The following is an 18,656-nucleotide window of genomic DNA, read 5'->3' as shown; positions in this document are numbered from 1 at the left end:
GCTTTAGAAATTATCAAAGTTAGAAGGAACAAAGAGTTTTCTCTGTCCGATGTCTTCAATATCACTTAAATTGAAGTAATTTCATTTCACTATATCTACTAGTGAATATTAGTTTTAATTCTGGACACATTTTCCAAGTGGCTTATATGGGTCTGTCATGACATTACAGCAGGAAAAAAGCACTGGGAAAAAACCCACCAAAACAAATAGGCAATGAAAATTAAAAAATGTACAGGATGACTGGATCATAGACCAGTATGCTATTGGAAACACATTTATAATGCTGGGGGTTTTTTTAGTTTTTTTTAATCTTCATGTGCTGGTCTGTATTCTCAAAATACAGATAAGCTGCATGCAACCTGCCTGCATCAGAACCCTGATGCAGAAGACTGTTGTTTGTTCTTAAAGCAGTTAAGGTCTTCAGCAAAGTCTTCAGCCCCAGCCATTACACATCTGAACGCAAATCTGAGTGCGTAACAATGGGACAGTGATAGAACCGATTTCCACTCTCCAGCCAGAAAAAAAACCCCATATAAGTATGAGTCACCAGCGCACACTGAGAGATACCTGAGTCATAGAAACCTTACCACATGCAGGTAGAGAGCACCCTGGAAATGTTCTGTAGGTGCTGTCCCAAAGCAACCACAGTTACACTACATAATCCAGGGTTAGATGGCCATTGAACTGAGGCGTATTCAGGATTCCTGATCTGGAATCACAGCTTTGGACTGGAACCAGTCAGAAGGTTCAGACAGGTGCAGATGGAACGGTGGCTCTGGCCCCCGTCAGCTCAGTGCCCAAGCACGAACAATAGGAGATGCATAAACAGATGTTCATAAACAGACTTCCCGTTACTTAGTCTTGAACTAATCCCCTCTCATCCCCTGCCCGAGATCTAGGGTTACTCTTTTGCCCTCTTCTTTCTCTCCTAACAGTGAAGGCTCAGATTCTAGCCTTGACTGGGGCTCTGCCTTCCACACCTCGCAATGCCCTTGCTGTGTGCAAGCTCCTGGGCAAGGGCACGTACGTGGATCTTCCCAAACGCGACGATGGAATCTCTACAGGACTGCTGTTGTCTTATCTCATAAATTGAATGCTCCTGTCACAGGATCTACTGACTACAGTATCATGTGAACTGCATAGTGTGGTTCAAATAAAGAATTGCTCAATATTTTGACCAATTATATGAGGAATTAAGACGTCAGCATAAATTAAGTCGGCTCTGCTGTGCAGTCATCGTCCTGCAGCAAGGAGGAAGTAGAGAACTGCAGTAACTACTTGCAGGAGTTGGTGATTCAGACGCTCACGGAAAAAACCACAAGAGCACGAAGATGATAACCAATTTGGAACTGATTGTCTGGTCGCTCCAGGATGCCTCAGACCTCATTTGTCTCTGGTTTGTCTAACAGAGATACCTTCTGTGCCTCAGTCTCACACTGCCTGCTTGGGGAAATTGAAATGCACAATGCTACGCTGGTGCTGCTGTCAAAACAGGAGCAAAAAACCCACTGAGACTGACCGGCAGTTCAACCAAACCTAAAAGACAGTTGGAGGTCTCAGGAATATTATGTTGACATGAGTTTGGGGAAAATGGGTAACTAGGTAGAGAGGGAGATTCAAATTTGCTAGTCCCTTAAGGGAAAGACACCAACAGGAACTCACCTTTATTGCTGTATACTGAAGAACTTGGAGACGAGAGAAACGTTACAAGTCTTTCCACCGCAAGACAAGCTTTGATCAGCGCTTGTACCCTATCAAGCACAACATATTTCGAGCATGAGACGTACAGCTACAGGAAACTTGTCCTTCTAAGTTCCACTGCTCACAAACATATTTGATCACAATAGGAAATGTTATCTTTTTTCATTCTCAAACAGACTGCACTAAGTCTGTTGATTATTTTTTTTTTTTTCCCCAGGAGAGGTATTTGCACTTCAAGAGCACAGCTGTTATACTGCAGTCCAAAAAAACAAACAGACTGGTAAAATTATAAGTGGTTAAAAAAAACCCTGAAAACATGAGAAGACTGCTGCTATCTTAACTTCCAGGCTCCATATGTCTTCTACCAGCAATAACAAAACTAAGGAGTCAGACTGGTGGTTTTTAACCTTCTGAGAAGTGATCAAGGGCACGCAGCTCTGGGAAACCTTTGAACATTAGCTGTATAGAGGGCACCTGCAAACGTAAATCCTGGACTAAAGATGCTGCACGTGCGTGCACGTGTGTGAAGGAGGGGGAGAAGGTCTTTGCCCTCCTCATAGTCCTGAAAGGCTTCTCTCAGGATCTATTATTTCTTATGGCCTGTAAATCAGTATTAAATCACTTGAAGACAATATCTACTGTCCTTCAGCCGTCCAGAGCAGCGTTTCTGTACCTTCACACCCGGGAAAGTCCTTTTGCTTGTGAAGAACCAGGCACAACCAGTCTGTGATTATTGGAGTCTGATGGAAGCTGGTATGAATCTATACCAGGCTCAGGGGTTTTGTATTCTGAAATGGTGATGGGGTCATGGGAAAAAAACAAACCCCAACCCAACCTTGGTCTGCAGTTAGGGAGACAAGTTGGGAATGACCTGATTAGAGGAATACTGCTGAGCTAAATAGGTACTTCCCACCCAGCCATGAACTGCACTTTAAAGTAGGACAGCCCCTTGGTTCTCCCAGCTGCTTAGATCACAGTGGTAGACAGCACTACTGATTTCTTGCCTAAAAATTTAGTGCTATATTAGCGCTGAATGCTGGCCGCAGCCCGAGAGATTTCTAACAGCGAAAATCCTGTTGCAGAAGTGATAATACCAATGAATTTTGACTTGTCAAACCCATGCCAGGGCAAGGTGAGGCAAGCTCAGACCTTCCTGTCACATGAGCAGCAGTTGTCCTTTGTCAGAGAAGTGTGATCTGCCATGTCAACTGAAACCCGAAGCAGTGGAAAAGAACTGGTGATGTGTAGGAAACCGAGGCAGCTGCCGGATGGTAAAATCAGTACATGTCAAGAGACTACTTGCGATCACTTTACAGTGGAAAAGTAACTCTGTCCCCCAGCCACCAAATCTAGAAACCCCCCCAAGCTCTGTCATTATGAAAAGAGGAAGCCTGACATTCATATTTCACCATTTTCCTGTCTAAAGGAGCTTTCACTTTCTTTCATCTTATTTTGTCCACGCCAAATAGCTACATAAGTCCGCATAATCACCTGAAAATCAGAGGAAAAGTTGAGCAAACTGCACGCACGGTGCGCCACCAACACAAGTTAGAGACGGGACTGGTAACGAGGCCATGGTGTCACTCAGCTTGTGCGTCCTGTCCCAGAGCGTTGGTCGCGTATGCTCTGGGCGCTGTGCGTGTGCCAGAGCTGGCCATCCCCGGCATCTCCAAAGTCAGCGCTGGAGACGCTCTGCCAGACTGACTGCATGGTCTTTGGCAAGCCACCCCGCCTCGCCATCGCCGTAAGCCAGCGCAGGCACGCTGATGCAGGAAAGCAATAGCACTGCCACCCCCCCAGCACCCCTCCCTTACTGCAGCTGCTGTTACTGTTTTGCAGCTGCAGAGTGAAATAGGCTGAGGCGCGGAGGACTGAAACTAACGCTATTAGACAACTCTCTCACCTGCTTGTCAGAATTGACTCTAGCCTCAGCCACTTCCCAATTGCCGTTTGCTTCACGTGTACTTGTAGCGCGGTGGGACTGGTGGGATGGGACCGAAAGGAGACAGACCTCTTCTTCCAGCAGCTGGTGCCAGTTAAACTGACTGGGGAGTCCTGGTGTGCTTGCCCTGAAAAGCTTAGGCGTCAAGAATTATGGAATGCTAATAACAGGAGTTTGATGCCTCTTCAGCTACACAGGCAGGTAACTGACTTTTACCAGATGCGGACCGAAAATACGATCCCTGCCACGGTCTAGTTGGGCCGGTTTTAGTTGGTGGACATCCTGGCAGAGGAGCAGATGTACAGCTCCCTTGTCTCGCAGGTCTGCTTGCCTGCTCCATGAGAGATCCGTTGCAGTTCTGCCCTCATCAAAGGCCTAGACAAAAAGCTCGTCACTTTGCACTCTTCTCGTGCAGTGTCCTGCTGCAAGAAATGCTGCCCGCTCATTTCAGAAATTAGTGAAGTCTTACCGCTTTTCTTTTTCCTTTTTTTTTTCTTCAAAATGAGAGGGGGGGAAATCTGCATTTACATAAACTGCTTCATCCGCAGTATTCGAGGAACAGTGACCCACTTCAACAACATTTTTAATATTCATGACAACAGCTGTTTTTAAATGCTGCCTATGCTTTCGGTAATCCAAACATCTGCTGGGAGGCTGAAGCTGACTGACAGCCAGCACCTTAAACCAGCTTAGTGATCCAGCTCGCCCACCCCGCAAAACACACAGGAGGTGCGGAAGGAACTTGAACCAAGTGTAACGGCAGACTCGGGCATTTTGCTCTTTGGTCAAGTAATTTCTCAGCCAGGCATCCTCAACATCTTTTGTCAATAGCCGACTGCTTTCTGCTTAGCCTCGCGTGCAGTTGTGAAGAGGTTTTCATGAAAAGAGACCCAAAGGCGGCCGGTTTTGAGGCGTTTACAGCCTTCGGGGCCCGGCTCCCTCCCTGACAAAACCTTCGCTGGTGTAACCGGCTGGGTGGATGAGGAAAGCAGCTCTACCAGAACCGGGGAGCTGCTGGCTCCTGCCCTGCTCAGCTTCTCCTCAGTCTCCCCTCAGCCTCCCCTTGATACCAAAAAGCCGGTCGAAGAAACTCTCTAAGACTTGTTTTGGAGTTTTAGAAAGCAGGCATTCTTCATTGCAGCGCTGGATGCACGGGGGATAGTTCCACGTAGCGTGCATACCACAGCTTTAGCACAAACAGGTTATATAGAATAACTAATTGTATATTAATCAGATTAGTATACATATACATAAAAATGATTGCAACTGATTATCATAATACTGCCTACATCCGATCATGCGCAATAAAGGATCTGAGTCAAAGGGCTGCTTTTGCGACCACCGACCCATTTGAAGTTCTTGTTGGCTGTCCTTGAAGTCTTTATTCTTGTCCTTGTTCCTTCATCTTGAAGCTTAACGCAGCTTCAATCACATGTGGTCAGTTTCAACATTGTTCTTGTCTAGCATACAGGAACATCTAGTCATAAGAGCAAAGAACTGCAAAACTTATGAGTAACTACCTCTACTAGTTAATTGCTTGGCTATACTTTTGTCTATTGTTTCAATCATCATGTTAGTGTAAGATTTCTAATAATTATTTACCAAATCTCACTTTTACAGTCACCTCGCAGCAAACCAGTTTCCACAGCTGGTACAAAATATTAAAACCATCAAAATATTTAGACATACCATTCAGAATGTACGGAAATATGCTATCACCCTCAGCCTCTCCTCAGTTTCTCCTCAGCCTCTCCTCAGTCTCCCCTCAGCCTCTCCTCAGTCTCCCCTCAGCCTCCCCTCAGCCTCTCCTCAGCCTCTCCTCAGTTTCTCCTCAGCTTCTCCTCAGCCTCCCCTCAGCCTCTCCTCAGTTTCTCCTCAGTTTCTCCTCAGCCTCCCCTCAGCTTCTCCTCAGTTTCTCCTCAGTCTCCCCTCAGCCTCTCCTCAGCCTCTCCCCAGTCTCTCCTCCGTCTCCCCTCAGCCTCTCCTCAGTTTCTCCTCAGTCTCCCCTCAGCCTCTCCTCAGCCTCTCCTCAGCTTCTCCTCAGTTTCTCCTCAGTCTCCCCTCAGCCTCTCCTCAGTTTCTCCTCAGCCTCCCCTCAGCTTCTCCTCAGTTCCTCCTCAGTCTCCCCTCAGCCTCTCCTCAGTTCCTCCCCAGTCTCTCCTCCGTCTCCCCTCAGCCTCTCCTCTCCCGCCTCCCTTTCGTCGAGGCCCATGCCCCGCCGGGAGCTGAAGCAGAGCCCGGCCCGCCCAAGCGGCGGCTGCCCCCTCCTTCCCCGCCGGGGCGGGGGCGGTTGTCGCTTTCGCTTTCCCTGCCGCCGCCGCCCCGGCTCCGTCGGCCGCTGGGGGCCCGGCCAGGCCCGGGCCGGTGCATGGGGCTGCGGCCGCGGGCCGCGCCGAGCCCGGGGAGGCCGCTGAGGCGCCGCGGAGCCCCGCGCCTCCGGGATCCGGCCCGGCGGACCATGCGCCTGGTAAGCGGGCCGGGGGGGCCCGGGCGGCGGCGGGGCCGGCTCCCCGCCGGTGATCCGCCCGGGGCTGGAGTGAGGGGGGGCGGGAGGACTCTCGTCCCGCCTCGGGGTGCGGTGCCGCCGCCGTCCCGCGGGGGACGGGACGGGACGGGGAGCGGCCAGCGCCCTGCGGGGGAGGGCGGGTGTGTGTGTGTGTGTGTTGTCCTCTCGTCAGGACCTCCGCCGTGCGAGGCGGCCGGCCTTTCGAGAGTCGAACGTCTCGTAAACAAGCCGCGATGTGGAAACCCGCCCTTGTATTGCCTCAAGGTTTTCGCCGTTGTGCTGGTCACGCAGCTGGATCGCGTGGAGGCCTTGGCCTGCGGGCTGGGAGAGTATCCCGTCGGGGCCGAGTGCTGCCCGATGTGTGCTGCCGGTAGGTAACGGCCGAGCTCTCCCTTGCTCGCCACGTTGGCTGCGGAGAAAGGCTCCGTGCCTGCCTGCCTCCCTGCTTCCCTCCCGGCCTGCCTCCCTGCTTCCCCCCCTGCTTCCCTCCCTGCTTCCCTCCCGGCCTGCCTCCCTGCTTCCCCCCCTGCTTTCCTCCCTGCTTCCCTCCCTGCCTGCCTCCCGCCTTCTCCGCTGTAGCCAGCCACGGCTGCACCCCGACAAGGGTCACTTGGAACTCAACAGTTGGCAAGCATCGCGCCAGAATGTCCTTTTTCCAGCCTGCGTTCCCGCCCCGCTTACAACAGCGCGAGGCCCCGTCCCTTTCCTTGGAGCCTTTGGAGGGGAAGCAAGGATCGCCACAGTCTCTCTGCTGTGGTAGCTGGTTAATTGCACAGTTCCCAAGGACTTTTGTTTTGGGTCCTGGTTTCTGATTTAGGATTGTCTCTGCAATTGCTATTAGGGTATTTCTGAGGTCCTTGTAGGTTATTTATGGTAGTTAAGGGCAGTTTAAGGCCCGTGTCAGTCCCTGGTCTGGCTTTGCTAATGGAGCCGCTTCCCTGGGGGGTTGTTTCTGGTTTTCAGGACTTCGGGTTTTCAAGCATTGCACTGCAAATTCCAGCACGACATGCATACCTTGTGTTGAGGATACGTACACAGATCATCCCAATGGTTTAGAACACTGCAGGAAATGTAAACTGTGTGATAAAGGTAAGGAGGATGCTAAAGAACCAGTTTAAATGGATTTTTCATGCCTTTCATGGATACATTCTCTCCTTCTCCTTTCTTGCTTCATTCGCTTGATGAATCGGTTAGAGTATGAAGAACGGAGAGGCTCTTGGCACTGTGCAGACCTCAGAATGCTGTCTATGGGTGATGGAAGGGAAAAACTGCCATAGATCTTCAGCTGGCACCACTGGAAGTCTGATCTACAGCCTCTCTTAACACTTTAAGGCTCCTTTAGATTGCGGCATGATGTCTAAAGAGCTGTCTTGGAATACTGGGATAAGGCAGGCCTGAAAGAGCTCCTGGTGGAGCAGGACAGTTAATTAGCAGAACAGCTAATTTAAAAACGCCTGAGTTGGGAGTATTTTGCTTTTGCCATGCAACGCTTAGGACAGACGTTAAGTGTGACCCAAGATGCTGTGTCTGTGACGAACTGGGCTCTCATTGTACATCAAAAAAGGAGTCATCTTCACTAATCCTGCTAGTTTTGGTGCTCTTCACCAGTGCATCAAGGCAAGGCTAAATGTTCACTCTTGCTTTTTTATCTGTTGATTGTACCCGTGTAAATACTGTGGCTGTGCGTGTACGTTTCTCTTAGGAGCCAACCTAGTGCCAGAGGTAGCATGTACCTATACGAAGAATACCGTGTGTGGCTGTCTGCCTGGGTATTTCTGCAGTTATCTGGGGACCGAAGACTGTGAACTTTGTCAGCGCTACACTGTCTGCTTTCCTGGCAGTATGGTAAAGGAAAGGGGTAAGCCAACATAGGATCAATAACACCGAAAGCAAAAGCTTCTTACGGGGAATGCCTTTGGAGTTTGACTTTGAGGAGGCTGGCTGTCAGTTCATCCAGAAAAAAAATTAGTGAAGGACCAGTGTGAATGGATAGGGCCAGCGCATGCTAGGTATGATGTATACTGGTCCATTGTACTCTCTGTAATTGTCAGAGCAGCAGTGCACAGCTGAAAGCTTGCAGGATCCATGTAAGTCCTAGATGCTGAGGTAGCTGATGTGGCCAAGAATGCTTTTTTTCTGTCTGCAAAGACAGAAGCGTGTGAGCTTTTGTCTGCAGTGAAGAGTCTCTGCAGTAATCACTTGGTCATTTACAAAGATCATGCTGAACTGAAGCTCTCCTTAGCCATAGGTGCAGATAGAAATCCTGTTGTCTTCTCCTTTACAGGCACAAAGACCACTGACAATGTGTGTGAAGCCTGTCCTCCTGGAACCTCCTCAACAGCCAACATGTCTTACAGTTGTATACCGTCGCCCACGTAAGCAGCTCTTACTCTTTATGGGCACAGGACTATTCTCTAACTGTTGGGTTTGCATTTTGCTGTCTTCGAAACAGCAGTTTCCTGCTTCCAGTAAGGCACCGAGTGTGGAAGCTTGTTCCTATGTCCCATTCTTTCTTGGGAACAGCTTCACTTCTCTCTTTATAAACTCATTAACATGACAGATTCAGCCTTCAGCCTCTTGTCCTAACATGTCACTGCACAGGAGACTCTCAGACAGCTCTAACAGAGCTGGATCTGGACCCATGAAGAGCAGTGCACTCCTCTGGGTACCTGGGTTTCGGCTGGCACATCCCTTAGCTATAGTAGAACAGGTGAGAGTTGCTTCTGGGGAGAATCAGTTTGCATCTACAAGCATTAAAACAAAGAGGTAAAAGTCAGCTCCTTCCTGGATTACCCACCAAGTCAGAAAGACCTTTGTGAATGTGCCTGGATGTGGAGGTGTGATGTTAAAAACAGTACAGCAGTTCCACTGCAAGGTCTGTCAACAGGTTCTAAGAACACAATTATTTCTTTCTCACATCAGAGTTAAGGAGAATGGCCGGGTACAAGGAGACGACAGCAACCCTTCCTCAGATCCCTCTGTTACAGCAATTGTTGTTTCTGTTGTTGGAATCGTGCTAGTTGTTGCAGCTGCCCTTACATATATCTGGCAAAGGAGGAGAAGGAAAAATTACGTGCCACGTAAGTACGAATAGTGTGCGTATAAAGGGGTAGTTTTGTAATAGTATCCTGAAGAATGGTCGTCATTTCACTAGATGTTGAGCTGAAACCTTAGCAGCCAATTAGAGGTGAACCGTAAGGAAATTTCTACATTCCTGTGTGCCACAGTTAACCTGTTGTAATGATGCTTCCCTTAGGGGGTGTGCCTATGCAGGCTCACTGCTGAACCACTCCTACATACATGTAAGAACAAGATAACGTGATTAGAAAAATGCATTACTAAAAAGTTCACCTTACCGCATTTTGATGGGACTGTTTCCTTTTCTTTGCAGCGGTGCAGGAATCAGGGGTGAGTCTCTCTCTCTCTCTTTTCTTTCCTTTTTTTTTTTTTTTTGGTAATACGTTGAAATCTGAAGTAGGTTTTTTGCTTGGTGTTTGTATGTGCCATGTGTTTGATGGGCTCAGTGCATACTGGAGCAGCTTGTGGACACTGGGAGTGTCTGTGAGTTCCAGAATCCCCAAGGCTATGCAGTAGAAATGCATTTTATATGGTTCTCATTAGGAGGCTTGGGATCTAGTCCCAATGCCATTGTTATCTCCTGACATGGTCCAAGAATGAGTATTTAAGGGGATTTAGGAGATGGACTGCTACTAAAAAATACAATTGTGTTTGTTTATCTCTCCATCCTACAGTATTACGTATCCCCTAAAAGGTCCTGTTAGTGATTTGCAAGATCTGATATCTGTGCAGACAGGGATGTGTTTCATAGGAAAAACACTGAATGGACTGTGTAATTGCACTTCTGATTTGAGGGGACCTGCAGTGACTCTTGCTCTTAAGGAAGATGCAAAAGTCTAGCTGTTAGTAGTGAAAATAGCAAGCATTTGCTAATAAAAGCTGACTCTTCATACTCTGTGTTTTCCTTTGACATGTATTAAAGACTGGACAGCAGGGTCAGGCTTTGATATTAACCATGGAGAGTGGGAATCAAACAACTGTTCCTGTGCAGGAAACCGCTGCCGACCCTGAAGAAACCGGGCCTGAATAGCCATTTTTGTTTGAACTATTGTAGCCAATGAAGTTGGCTTTAAAAAAAAAAAACAAAAAAACCAACCACAACCTCCCCTCCCCTGAAACCTAAAACACCCCAACAAAAAAATCTCAACCTTTCTTCCAAATATTCATGGAGAAAAAAGACAGCTTGAAAATGAAAAGGAGGATCTGCAAAGGAGCTCAGGAAGTAGCCAAGTGGCATCTTCTGAGGCATCAAAGTTTGAAATAGCTGAGCAATCGAGGTATTGGTCAGTATCGTCAGAGGTTGTAAAGCTCTTTCCTTGCTTTATGGAGCAGCGGCCTGTGTGGTACGCCTGGAATTTCTTTCTTACTTACTTACCAACTTGGACAGTTATCACTTGATATGCATGTCATTATTCCAAGATACGTTTGTTGGTGGAAAAAAATAGCTCTTTTTCATTTTAAAGATTCCACATAAGTAATATATAACACGTTTTCCAAATGCATTTTGTACAAGTTTTTCCTTTTTGGAAATGAAGAAAATACTGATGGGAAGAGGAATCTTGCACAGCAAGAAACATTTAGCTTTTAGTAATGTTGTGAATGACATATACACAACTACTCTCTTTTGCTAGTCACATCTGCTCTAATCTGCAATCGTGTTATGACAAAGAAAGTTAAGGTCCTACGTGAACATTATGTCTAGAAATAAAGTTCTTACTAACAAAACCACATTCTCTCTGTAGAAGAACTTTCCTGTTACCTGAAGAAGGGAAAACACCAAGTTGCTTGGCTGTTGGCATTATCTTGAGGAAAAGCATTATTCTTAAAGAGCATCATGGTGAACGTAGATTTCTGAAGAAGGATTTGGTGAGGATAGTAATGCTTAATTTATCAGCTGAGCCTCAGGTGAAGAATTGTATATAAAATGAGATGGGGAAGAAGATGGAGAGAGGCATGGAGAAGGCACACGATGGGTGCAGTGGGACACCTGGGAGGAGGCTCTGGACCTGATGGAATGAACAGATACTGAGATGTACTGTGAAAGCATCAGGGTGAAAGCATCAGAAGCCTGTTTTGCACAGGCTGCAGAAGGAACTGTTAGTGGAAATGGAGAGAGGCTGACATGGCGAGTGTCTTTGCATTTCTGTTTCGAATGACTCTAAGGAAAAGCAGAGGGGTAGAAGGGAGACGGGAGAAGAGCTTGCAGTAGTTGACACAGGTTGCCTGTGTTTTTGCTGCACTAATGCAGTCCCTCTGAATTCATGTTCACCCAGGCCACGGATCTAGGAACCACAGCTCTTTGACCAACGAACTTGCATACCTCTTCCCCACATGACTATGAGGAATAGAAGAAAATGGGAAATGGTTGTCTTTTTGCTTAGGGAAAATGTGATAGACAACTTCTTCATATTTTTTATAAAACTCTGTTAGTTTGTTCACAGAATTAGTTCTGTATTTTTTTGCAAAATAAGGTGACATTCCAGAAACTCAACATTATGTTTTATAAGAATGGCTACAGGTAGCTGTACAAAAGTACAGCTCTATTGTAAAATCAAGCTGCAAGCGACGGAAAGTTAAAGCTTTTAGAGAATGCTTTAAAATTCCTTTTAAAATTTCTGCTCTATACATGCAGATCTGTCCATGAAGAAATACCTTCTGTTAAAGTTCTAAAAATAAAAATGTTGTTGTGATTTTTTAATGTTTTTTTTAAAAGTCCCAATAAAAGTCATGTTTATGAAAACCTTTACATTGCAGTAATCACGGAAGGGCAAACTGTCTACAATTTCTTTTACTCCTAGCTGTCTTTATATAAAAAAGGATGCCCACAGTATTTACAATCCCAATGTCAAAGTTTGAAAGTATCTTAAAGTAAAAGAGATACAGACTTCGTCGATTCTTGTGTGTCTGCTGACAGTCACACAAAAAGAATTTAACAAGCCCTGACTTTATTGCATTTTTAGAATCAGTTTTATTTTCGGTGGTCAAATATGTGACAAGTCAGTAAGGCAGTTCTAACATCATTCTGAAAGTATCAGTGGCACCCAGCAAATACATTACTATTTTTTGAGTTTGCCAGTTTTGTGGCTGGTCTGATATGACTTGCTGAATACGTCACCACGAACAGTAAAGATATTCATTGGGCAAACACAACTTTTTTTTTTTCCTGACCTTTTTTCTCTAGATTAGTTCTTTGGTAGCTGGTTAATGTTTCCTAGGGTTGGATGTTTTCCAACATTTGGCTGACTATAGAATTTTCTAATGGTTAACCTCTGCTTGTTCCTCTACAATGCTTGCGTGTGAAGGGTTACTTCCACTGTTTAGTAAAAAGCTTTCTTGAGCAAACTTTGAAGGTAAAACCAAAACCTCAAATGGAGAGAGTGTAGGGAACAGTGACAAGGAAACTTCAGCCTTCTCTGTGCTAGATGCCAACCTTGGGGTAAGTTCTGGCTTTTTCTTATCTTCTAGCCACTTAATCTTATTGTTGAAAGCCTACTTTGGCAGGGGTAGCATCCTGCTTTTGCATCTGCACTAGTGATACGTGTGGCTTTGAACAGACTTCAGATCTTGCAACTTTGCAACTCTCGCTATGCTTTCAGCTTACTCGGTACCTTGCTGGCTGACATGTACATTGTTTTCTTCCAGAAATGCCAATTGTGCAATTCATTACCTGGCCGTAACATTTCTGACAGAGTGCCTGGCTTTTTGGTGGCCATAGAGCTTGCTTTTAATATGGTGGTATTCAAGTTTTGAAGATTTGATCGCTGTTCGTCTCTGCATAATCTGTTAATTCTCACCTTGGGTTAATTAGAGTCTGTAAAGCACTTTGTAAACCTCAGTAGATGGGTGCTAGACATGCGTAAACCTTTTCTAGGTGCTGCAATGTGCTGACAGGCTGCTGCTGGACCATGGGCTGAGTACCTTAGAGTCTGTGTGATCTTTAAATTATTATATTGGCATACTCTGGATCATAAGTTATTCAGTATTACTTTTTTACTGAGATGAACTTTTAATTAAACAGCTGTGAAAGCAGATGAAGATCTTAAGAGGGGAGAGGAGTTAAATATTACTCTTGTTCAGTGTTGTCATTTGGAGGAGGGATTTATTGTAGTGTTTAGGCACCAGTTGCTCCAAAGATGTTTTTGCAAAGAAATGTCTGTCCTCCAGCCCCATAATTATTAGATGATCAGAGAAGCTAGAGATGCGTATCTAAAACAGCACAGAAACTTTGCTGTTGCATTACTCCTGAGACTAGAGAGGCAAGACTTGTAGGAAGAGGTAACCTATGGGGCCAACACCACAAAGAACATTTCAGCTTGTATTTGCTGTGGACTTGAGAAACCACGTTTGTCCTGCTGACCACTGGAAAGACCCTTTAAAAGATACTGTCAGGCAGTTGGGCCTGGGTGGGAACTCTTGGTTTCTGTGACTTCAGTTGCAGTTGGAAGAAGACACTAGATAAGCTGGGAGCTTTGCACAGTCAGGTAAAGAGACGGGATGCAGCATCAGACTAGGATCAGCAATCTACCAACTAAAAAAAAATTTTTTTTGGGGGGTCCCTGCCATAGCAGCAGTGTGTTTAATGTCTATAGCAAGTGTGTGTTTGATGGAGTCTGGAAAAAAACTTGCTGATGTTTAGATATGTCTTTTGGTCTGTTCTAGGAGTTGGAGCCTGATTTGTCACCAGGTGGCAGCATGGGAAAAGGAAAGACTTCATGTTCCTTTCATTCTGGAAAACATCGGAATCTCTCTTCTTTTCCTAAGTATGTAAGAAAGCTGCTCTGATGCTTAATTGCCTACGAGTTTAAAATGGAATCTGCAGCAAAACACCTCTGGGTACAGAATTTTCCAGTAGGCTAAAGTATTTTCTGCAGGATCTGCCAATTTCTGTCCAGTTACATGGATTTGTCCACTGTCTTAGTTATTGATTAAGGTGCTCTGTTGTGGTTGGGGATGAAGGGTGTTAGAGGGGGCTAAAATGGAGGCTGTTCATCAGAGTGCCTGACTGAGACATATAAACATACATTATACGTACCTTAGCCTGGAAGCAACTGTAAATGACAAAAGAAGTGCTCTGTGTGTGTCAGTCTTGTTGTCTGACAGATTGTCTTGGTCTGTGTAGGGCAGTATGTGTGTGGAGAGTATTTCATGTCTGAAAGCTCTGCAGATTATCAATATGCATCTTGTTCCTTCCTGAAGCGCATAAGCCCTGTTTCAGTAGTTAAAGCTCTGGATTATTGCAAATTCCTTTAAAAAATATTACAGACCTTGTTTTGGGGACAAACGGTTTCGTTCTTACCTAATGCTAAATACATTGTTTACTTGTGCAGGTGGAGAAAAAGACCGTCTTGTACAAGCCTCCCTAGGTGACTCTGTTCCTTTGAAAATAACTGTAAAGTCATTGCAGCTGCTGAAGAAAGTATGAAACCTCAGGTAGGGGCAGGTGTTGCATGTAGCTGAAATTGCTGTCCTGATTTGAAATGGGGAAACCAGCTGTAGCTTGAAACTTCACCTGATCATGGGATAAATGATAATCAGTGTCTTAGAAGCACAGCGGACAGTCCCTCTGCTACTAACACTGGCTCTCAGACATAGAATGCTTGTAAAGCTGTGTTCTGTCACTACCACTGGTGTTCACAAACTCAGTATGTAGCTGCTGCCACCAGCAACATGCAACGTAATGGTCAGATGCCAGACAGTCCAGCGCAACAGCTGGACAGTAGGATGGTTGGTTGTACCACACGATACTAACAAGCTGTGCTGGAAAATTTTACTTGACAGACTGAAGGTTTTTGAAGCTTAGTCTGGTCAGGACCTGGATCTTCCTGGAAACGTATTACCATCTCTGCTCTGAACTTTGAATTGGCAGTTGCCTTAAACTTAGATGGAAGGGAAGCTTGCAGATGGCACAGGTGTGAACTAAGCGCACAGTAACAGACCCTGCTTAACAAGCCACAATCTTAATTTGAAAGTCCTCTGCATTTATCTTTTTGTGGATGCTCACTCACTGATAGGTTAAGGTCAGTGAAACTCTGGTGCCGCCCCTGTCCTCAACTTGAATTGTTTCTCACTTGCAGTAGCACATCTCCTCCTCTTCTGTGACCCTTGTACATATGATTATGGAACAGGAACGTAGCGGTCAATAGGGAGTGCCATTCCCTAGTTGTTTTGAGCCTCTCTCTCATCTCTATTCTTGTTTCATCAAGGTCATTGGTAGCTAGTGTGATGTAGGGGGCTGTAACTGGGGAGGGGAGGTGTGAATGCAGCAGAGGTAGAAAAGAAGGATGTGTGTGGGACTGTAAAGGGAGGTTGTAGCTTATGCCCTTGGGTTGTGCTGGCATGGACACAAAGTGACAGATGGAAAGAGTCTTCTGCAGGTGGGAGGCATAATAAACTTACATGAAAAAATAAAGTAACTTCCATGTGCTGTAATAATAACTTGGAATAAAACCTCCCAGGCACATTTTAATTATCCCTTCAGCAGTTGCATGTGCCAGAACTTCTAATGGCACATCTCCAGAGCTTAATGATTTTGCAGAGTAATTAAATTGTCAGCCACGTGAACCTCCTCCACCTGACCTCTGCAGGGTTGCGTGCTGTTTCCCTTGCTTGGCATATATATATATATATATATACACACACACAGACTCTGTTGTCACTTCCCTGAGTTCCCTCACGGTAGGCAGTGACTGCCTAGCAATCTAGTATCAGACAGTTTCATAGTCCCTCTGCTAAGACTTAAGTGAACAAATCAAAAAGAATGCAATTCTCAAGGCCAAAATATGAATATGGTAACAAAGAACAATAACTTGTACATTTAGAGAAGGATTATATGCAAATCTGACTAGCCCTAGGACCATTTCTGTTATCTGTAGAGTGCATGCTAAGTTAATATTACTCTAATATTTGTAGTATACTTGTAGCTGTTGTAGTCCAATTGAGACAGTTAATAGCACTGTATTACTGGTCACAACTTGGGCTGACTCTTCTTCTGTAATCTCATGCTTTTCTTCTTGTGCATAACTCTCTGACCTGTGTCGTGAGCAAGGGACCTTTCCAGCATGTTGGGAACATACTGGACTATGCACCCTGCTCCCCCACCACAATTGCTTCTGTATTTCTTACAGTGCAATGAAGAGGCCTACATCTGACAACAAAAAACAGGAGGATGAAATTTCTAAGCAAAAATGAAGCTGGCAAAGACTGTCTTTGTTCTGTTACTCTATTTGCAGTAAACTTGCCTTTTTGCATTAATAGTCTTGTATGATAGCTGGACCACTGTAAGTATGAATAAGTGTTATATGTAAAAGATACTGTGCCAGATTCTATCCTTGAATTTGTGATATCGTTCATATTGGCAATGAATAGTTTGTGTTATTTCTTTTTTTGCCCTTCATATGTTGTCTCTTGGATTTTACATTAAAAAGTTCCTCCTCAAATTCGCTTCTTTTTTCTGATATTCTGCTGCTAAAAGAAGCAGGCTACCTAATTTTCCTGTTCCTAAAGTAGAATTCCAATCGTAGTTTATCCTGAGGTACTGTTACTGGCGACTTAATAGACAAGTTAAACTATTGAACAGCGTAGTATTTAAAATGTCACCCTCTTCTTAACAACCCTAGAACAAAAACATTTCCACGATGCCAGGCAAACTACCTGAACTTGTTATGAAATCTGTGATTGTCAGGCTAATCTGGACGTAACTCTTAGGATGGATCTCTTGAGTGGAAGCTGCAAAAGGACTTGTATGGTCACAGCAGAGCAGGACTCCCCTGAGGAGTCCTAGGATAACTCCTTTTTCTCAGAACAAGCTGAGAAAATAGGTTTCTATTACTGTGATATGTAGGAGACAAATACTAAAGGCACCTCAGGCCAGGACACTTCTCTTGGAGAGTCCATGGCAGTGTAAACACTTGGCTTTTAAAGGCATGTGAAGACAGAGGAAAGAAACATACTTTGGCCCACTTAGCTTACTGGAAGTGCCGCATGAAGATACCAGCTACACAAGGGAAGCAGTTTTTATTACTTGACTATGAATTTATCTTTACTGTATGCATGCAATCTGGCATGGAAAATCTGAGTAAGTGAAGATGGACAAAACGCAGTTAAATACAGTTTATTTTGCCTGCCACCATACACAAATAATTAAATAACAAAAGCTGATTTATCAGAGCACTTGACTGTCTTGTAACCAGTCATTTAATGTTAAAACAAATTCAAATCCTTCCAATAGGAAACAGTAGTCAAATGATGAACATCAGTTTTAAATGTGATGAGAAAGGTGAACCTCACTTAATGGCCAGAACAAAGCTTGGACAGCATTTCGTACTAAGGAAGGTTGTAGATCATGTCAATTTTTATTGATAAAGTGCAATTTAGAAGAATTAAGTCCCTAGCCTATTACATGTATAATCCAATCCAGGGGCAAATACAAACCTAGTCTGCATGACAGTCAGTTTTAACAAGGCATGGGACATGAGCATTTGGTTAATGCAAGAGCAAAAACTCTTTTAAAGTGAATAAAAACCAGAATAGAACATAATTAGACTTGTCTTCAACATCCAGTTGCAAACATCTTACAGCACTGCTGTTATGTAGAACTTAGGCTTCATAATTCTCACCAGATCATGGATATATTGGCCTCTTACCTCTCTAATGATGGTAGGCAGAAAATAATATAATTGGCATGAAGCCTTCTAAGGACATGAGAATCTCACCAATCTGCTGCTGCATCTGTGATCTCACTACATGGTTCTAGTCCTGGATGGAGCCAAAAGCTCATGGTTAGTCATAGTTTGAGTTGAACCTTGATTAATGTCTAAATTAGTTAACTGTCCATCTCTGTTTTACAGTCTGTGTTATCTCCTAACTAGCTTTAACTTGTATCCACTTTGTTAATCTTTGAGTTGCATGGATGATTTAGTGTGATATTATATGAAATTGCTTCTGTTGTGTTTTAGTAGCATTACTAAGTCTGACTTCAAAAGGTTCTGGTGTTCAGTATCAGAGAGAACTGGAACTTACCAAAACGGACAAGCATTAAGTGTTGCAAAACTACTGTGAATTTGTGTGTTTTGTATTCTAAACTAATCCAGCTCTGAGGTAAAGTACCAGGAACACACAGTACCTTATCTGACTATCTAACAGGAAATAAACATCTCATTATGTGTCTCAGTACAACCAAAAGTTTTCATACCTGAAGCACTTTAAACTGTATGGAGGCATGAGCAGGACACAAATGTGTCAGGTTCTGTACCTCCAGGCTTCCTTTAAGAGCTTTTAAGTCACTTAAAGGGGAGCTTAATCCTAGCACGGAATATTGGAACTTTTTTTTTAAAGGGCTCTCAGAGCTTGTTAGTGCACTCTCCTAGTCACCATTTTTTTGTTGTTTTTTTAGTGTCAGTCAATCCTAAGGTTTTCAGGCACTTATATATG

At 44.7% G+C, this 18,656-nt stretch overlaps 1 protein-coding gene across 1 annotated transcript; it reads left to right on the top strand.

Annotated features, from left to right (window-relative positions):
* The first annotated feature begins 5,764 nt into the window (after positions 1 to 5,764).
* Positions 5,765 to 16,663, top strand: TNFRSF14 (TNF receptor superfamily member 14). The gene is made up of 10 exons (XM_030019391.2): positions 5,765 to 6,110; positions 6,414 to 6,519; positions 7,113 to 7,238; positions 7,852 to 8,007; positions 8,434 to 8,524; positions 9,072 to 9,229; positions 9,541 to 9,557; positions 13,887 to 13,987; positions 14,555 to 14,657; positions 16,352 to 16,663. Exons 1-9 carry the CDS (start codon positions 6,012 to 6,014, stop codon positions 14,592 to 14,594), a joined length of 894 nt encoding a protein of 297 aa, XP_029875251.1. The 5' UTR covers positions 5,765 to 6,011; the 3' UTR covers positions 14,595 to 14,657; positions 16,352 to 16,663.
* Positions 16,664 to 18,656: the final 1,993 nt, after the last annotated feature.

The sequence above is a fragment of the Aquila chrysaetos genome, chromosome 6 (genome assembly GCF_900496995.4).
Source record: "Aquila chrysaetos chrysaetos chromosome 6, bAquChr1.4, whole genome shotgun sequence".
Lineage (NCBI taxonomy): Eukaryota > Metazoa > Chordata > Aves > Accipitriformes > Accipitridae > Aquila > Aquila chrysaetos.
The sequence above is the reverse complement of the archived record's forward strand: the minus strand, read 5'-3'. Positions and strand labels throughout refer to the sequence as shown.

Bases quoted from the DNA above. Each gene is read 5' to 3' on its own strand.
- TNFRSF14 (XM_030019391.2), top strand. From the start codon at position 6,012: ATGGGGCTGCGGCCGCGGGCCGCGCCGAGCCCGGGGAGGCCGCTGAGG. The intron at 6,111-6,413 runs GTAAGCGGGCCG...TATTGCCTCAAG, and splicing joins CCCGGCGGACCATGCGCCTG to GTTTTCGCCGTTGTGCTGGT. The intron at 7,239-7,851 runs GTAAGGAGGATG...CGTTTCTCTTAG, and splicing joins ATGTAAACTGTGTGATAAAG to GAGCCAACCTAGTGCCAGAG.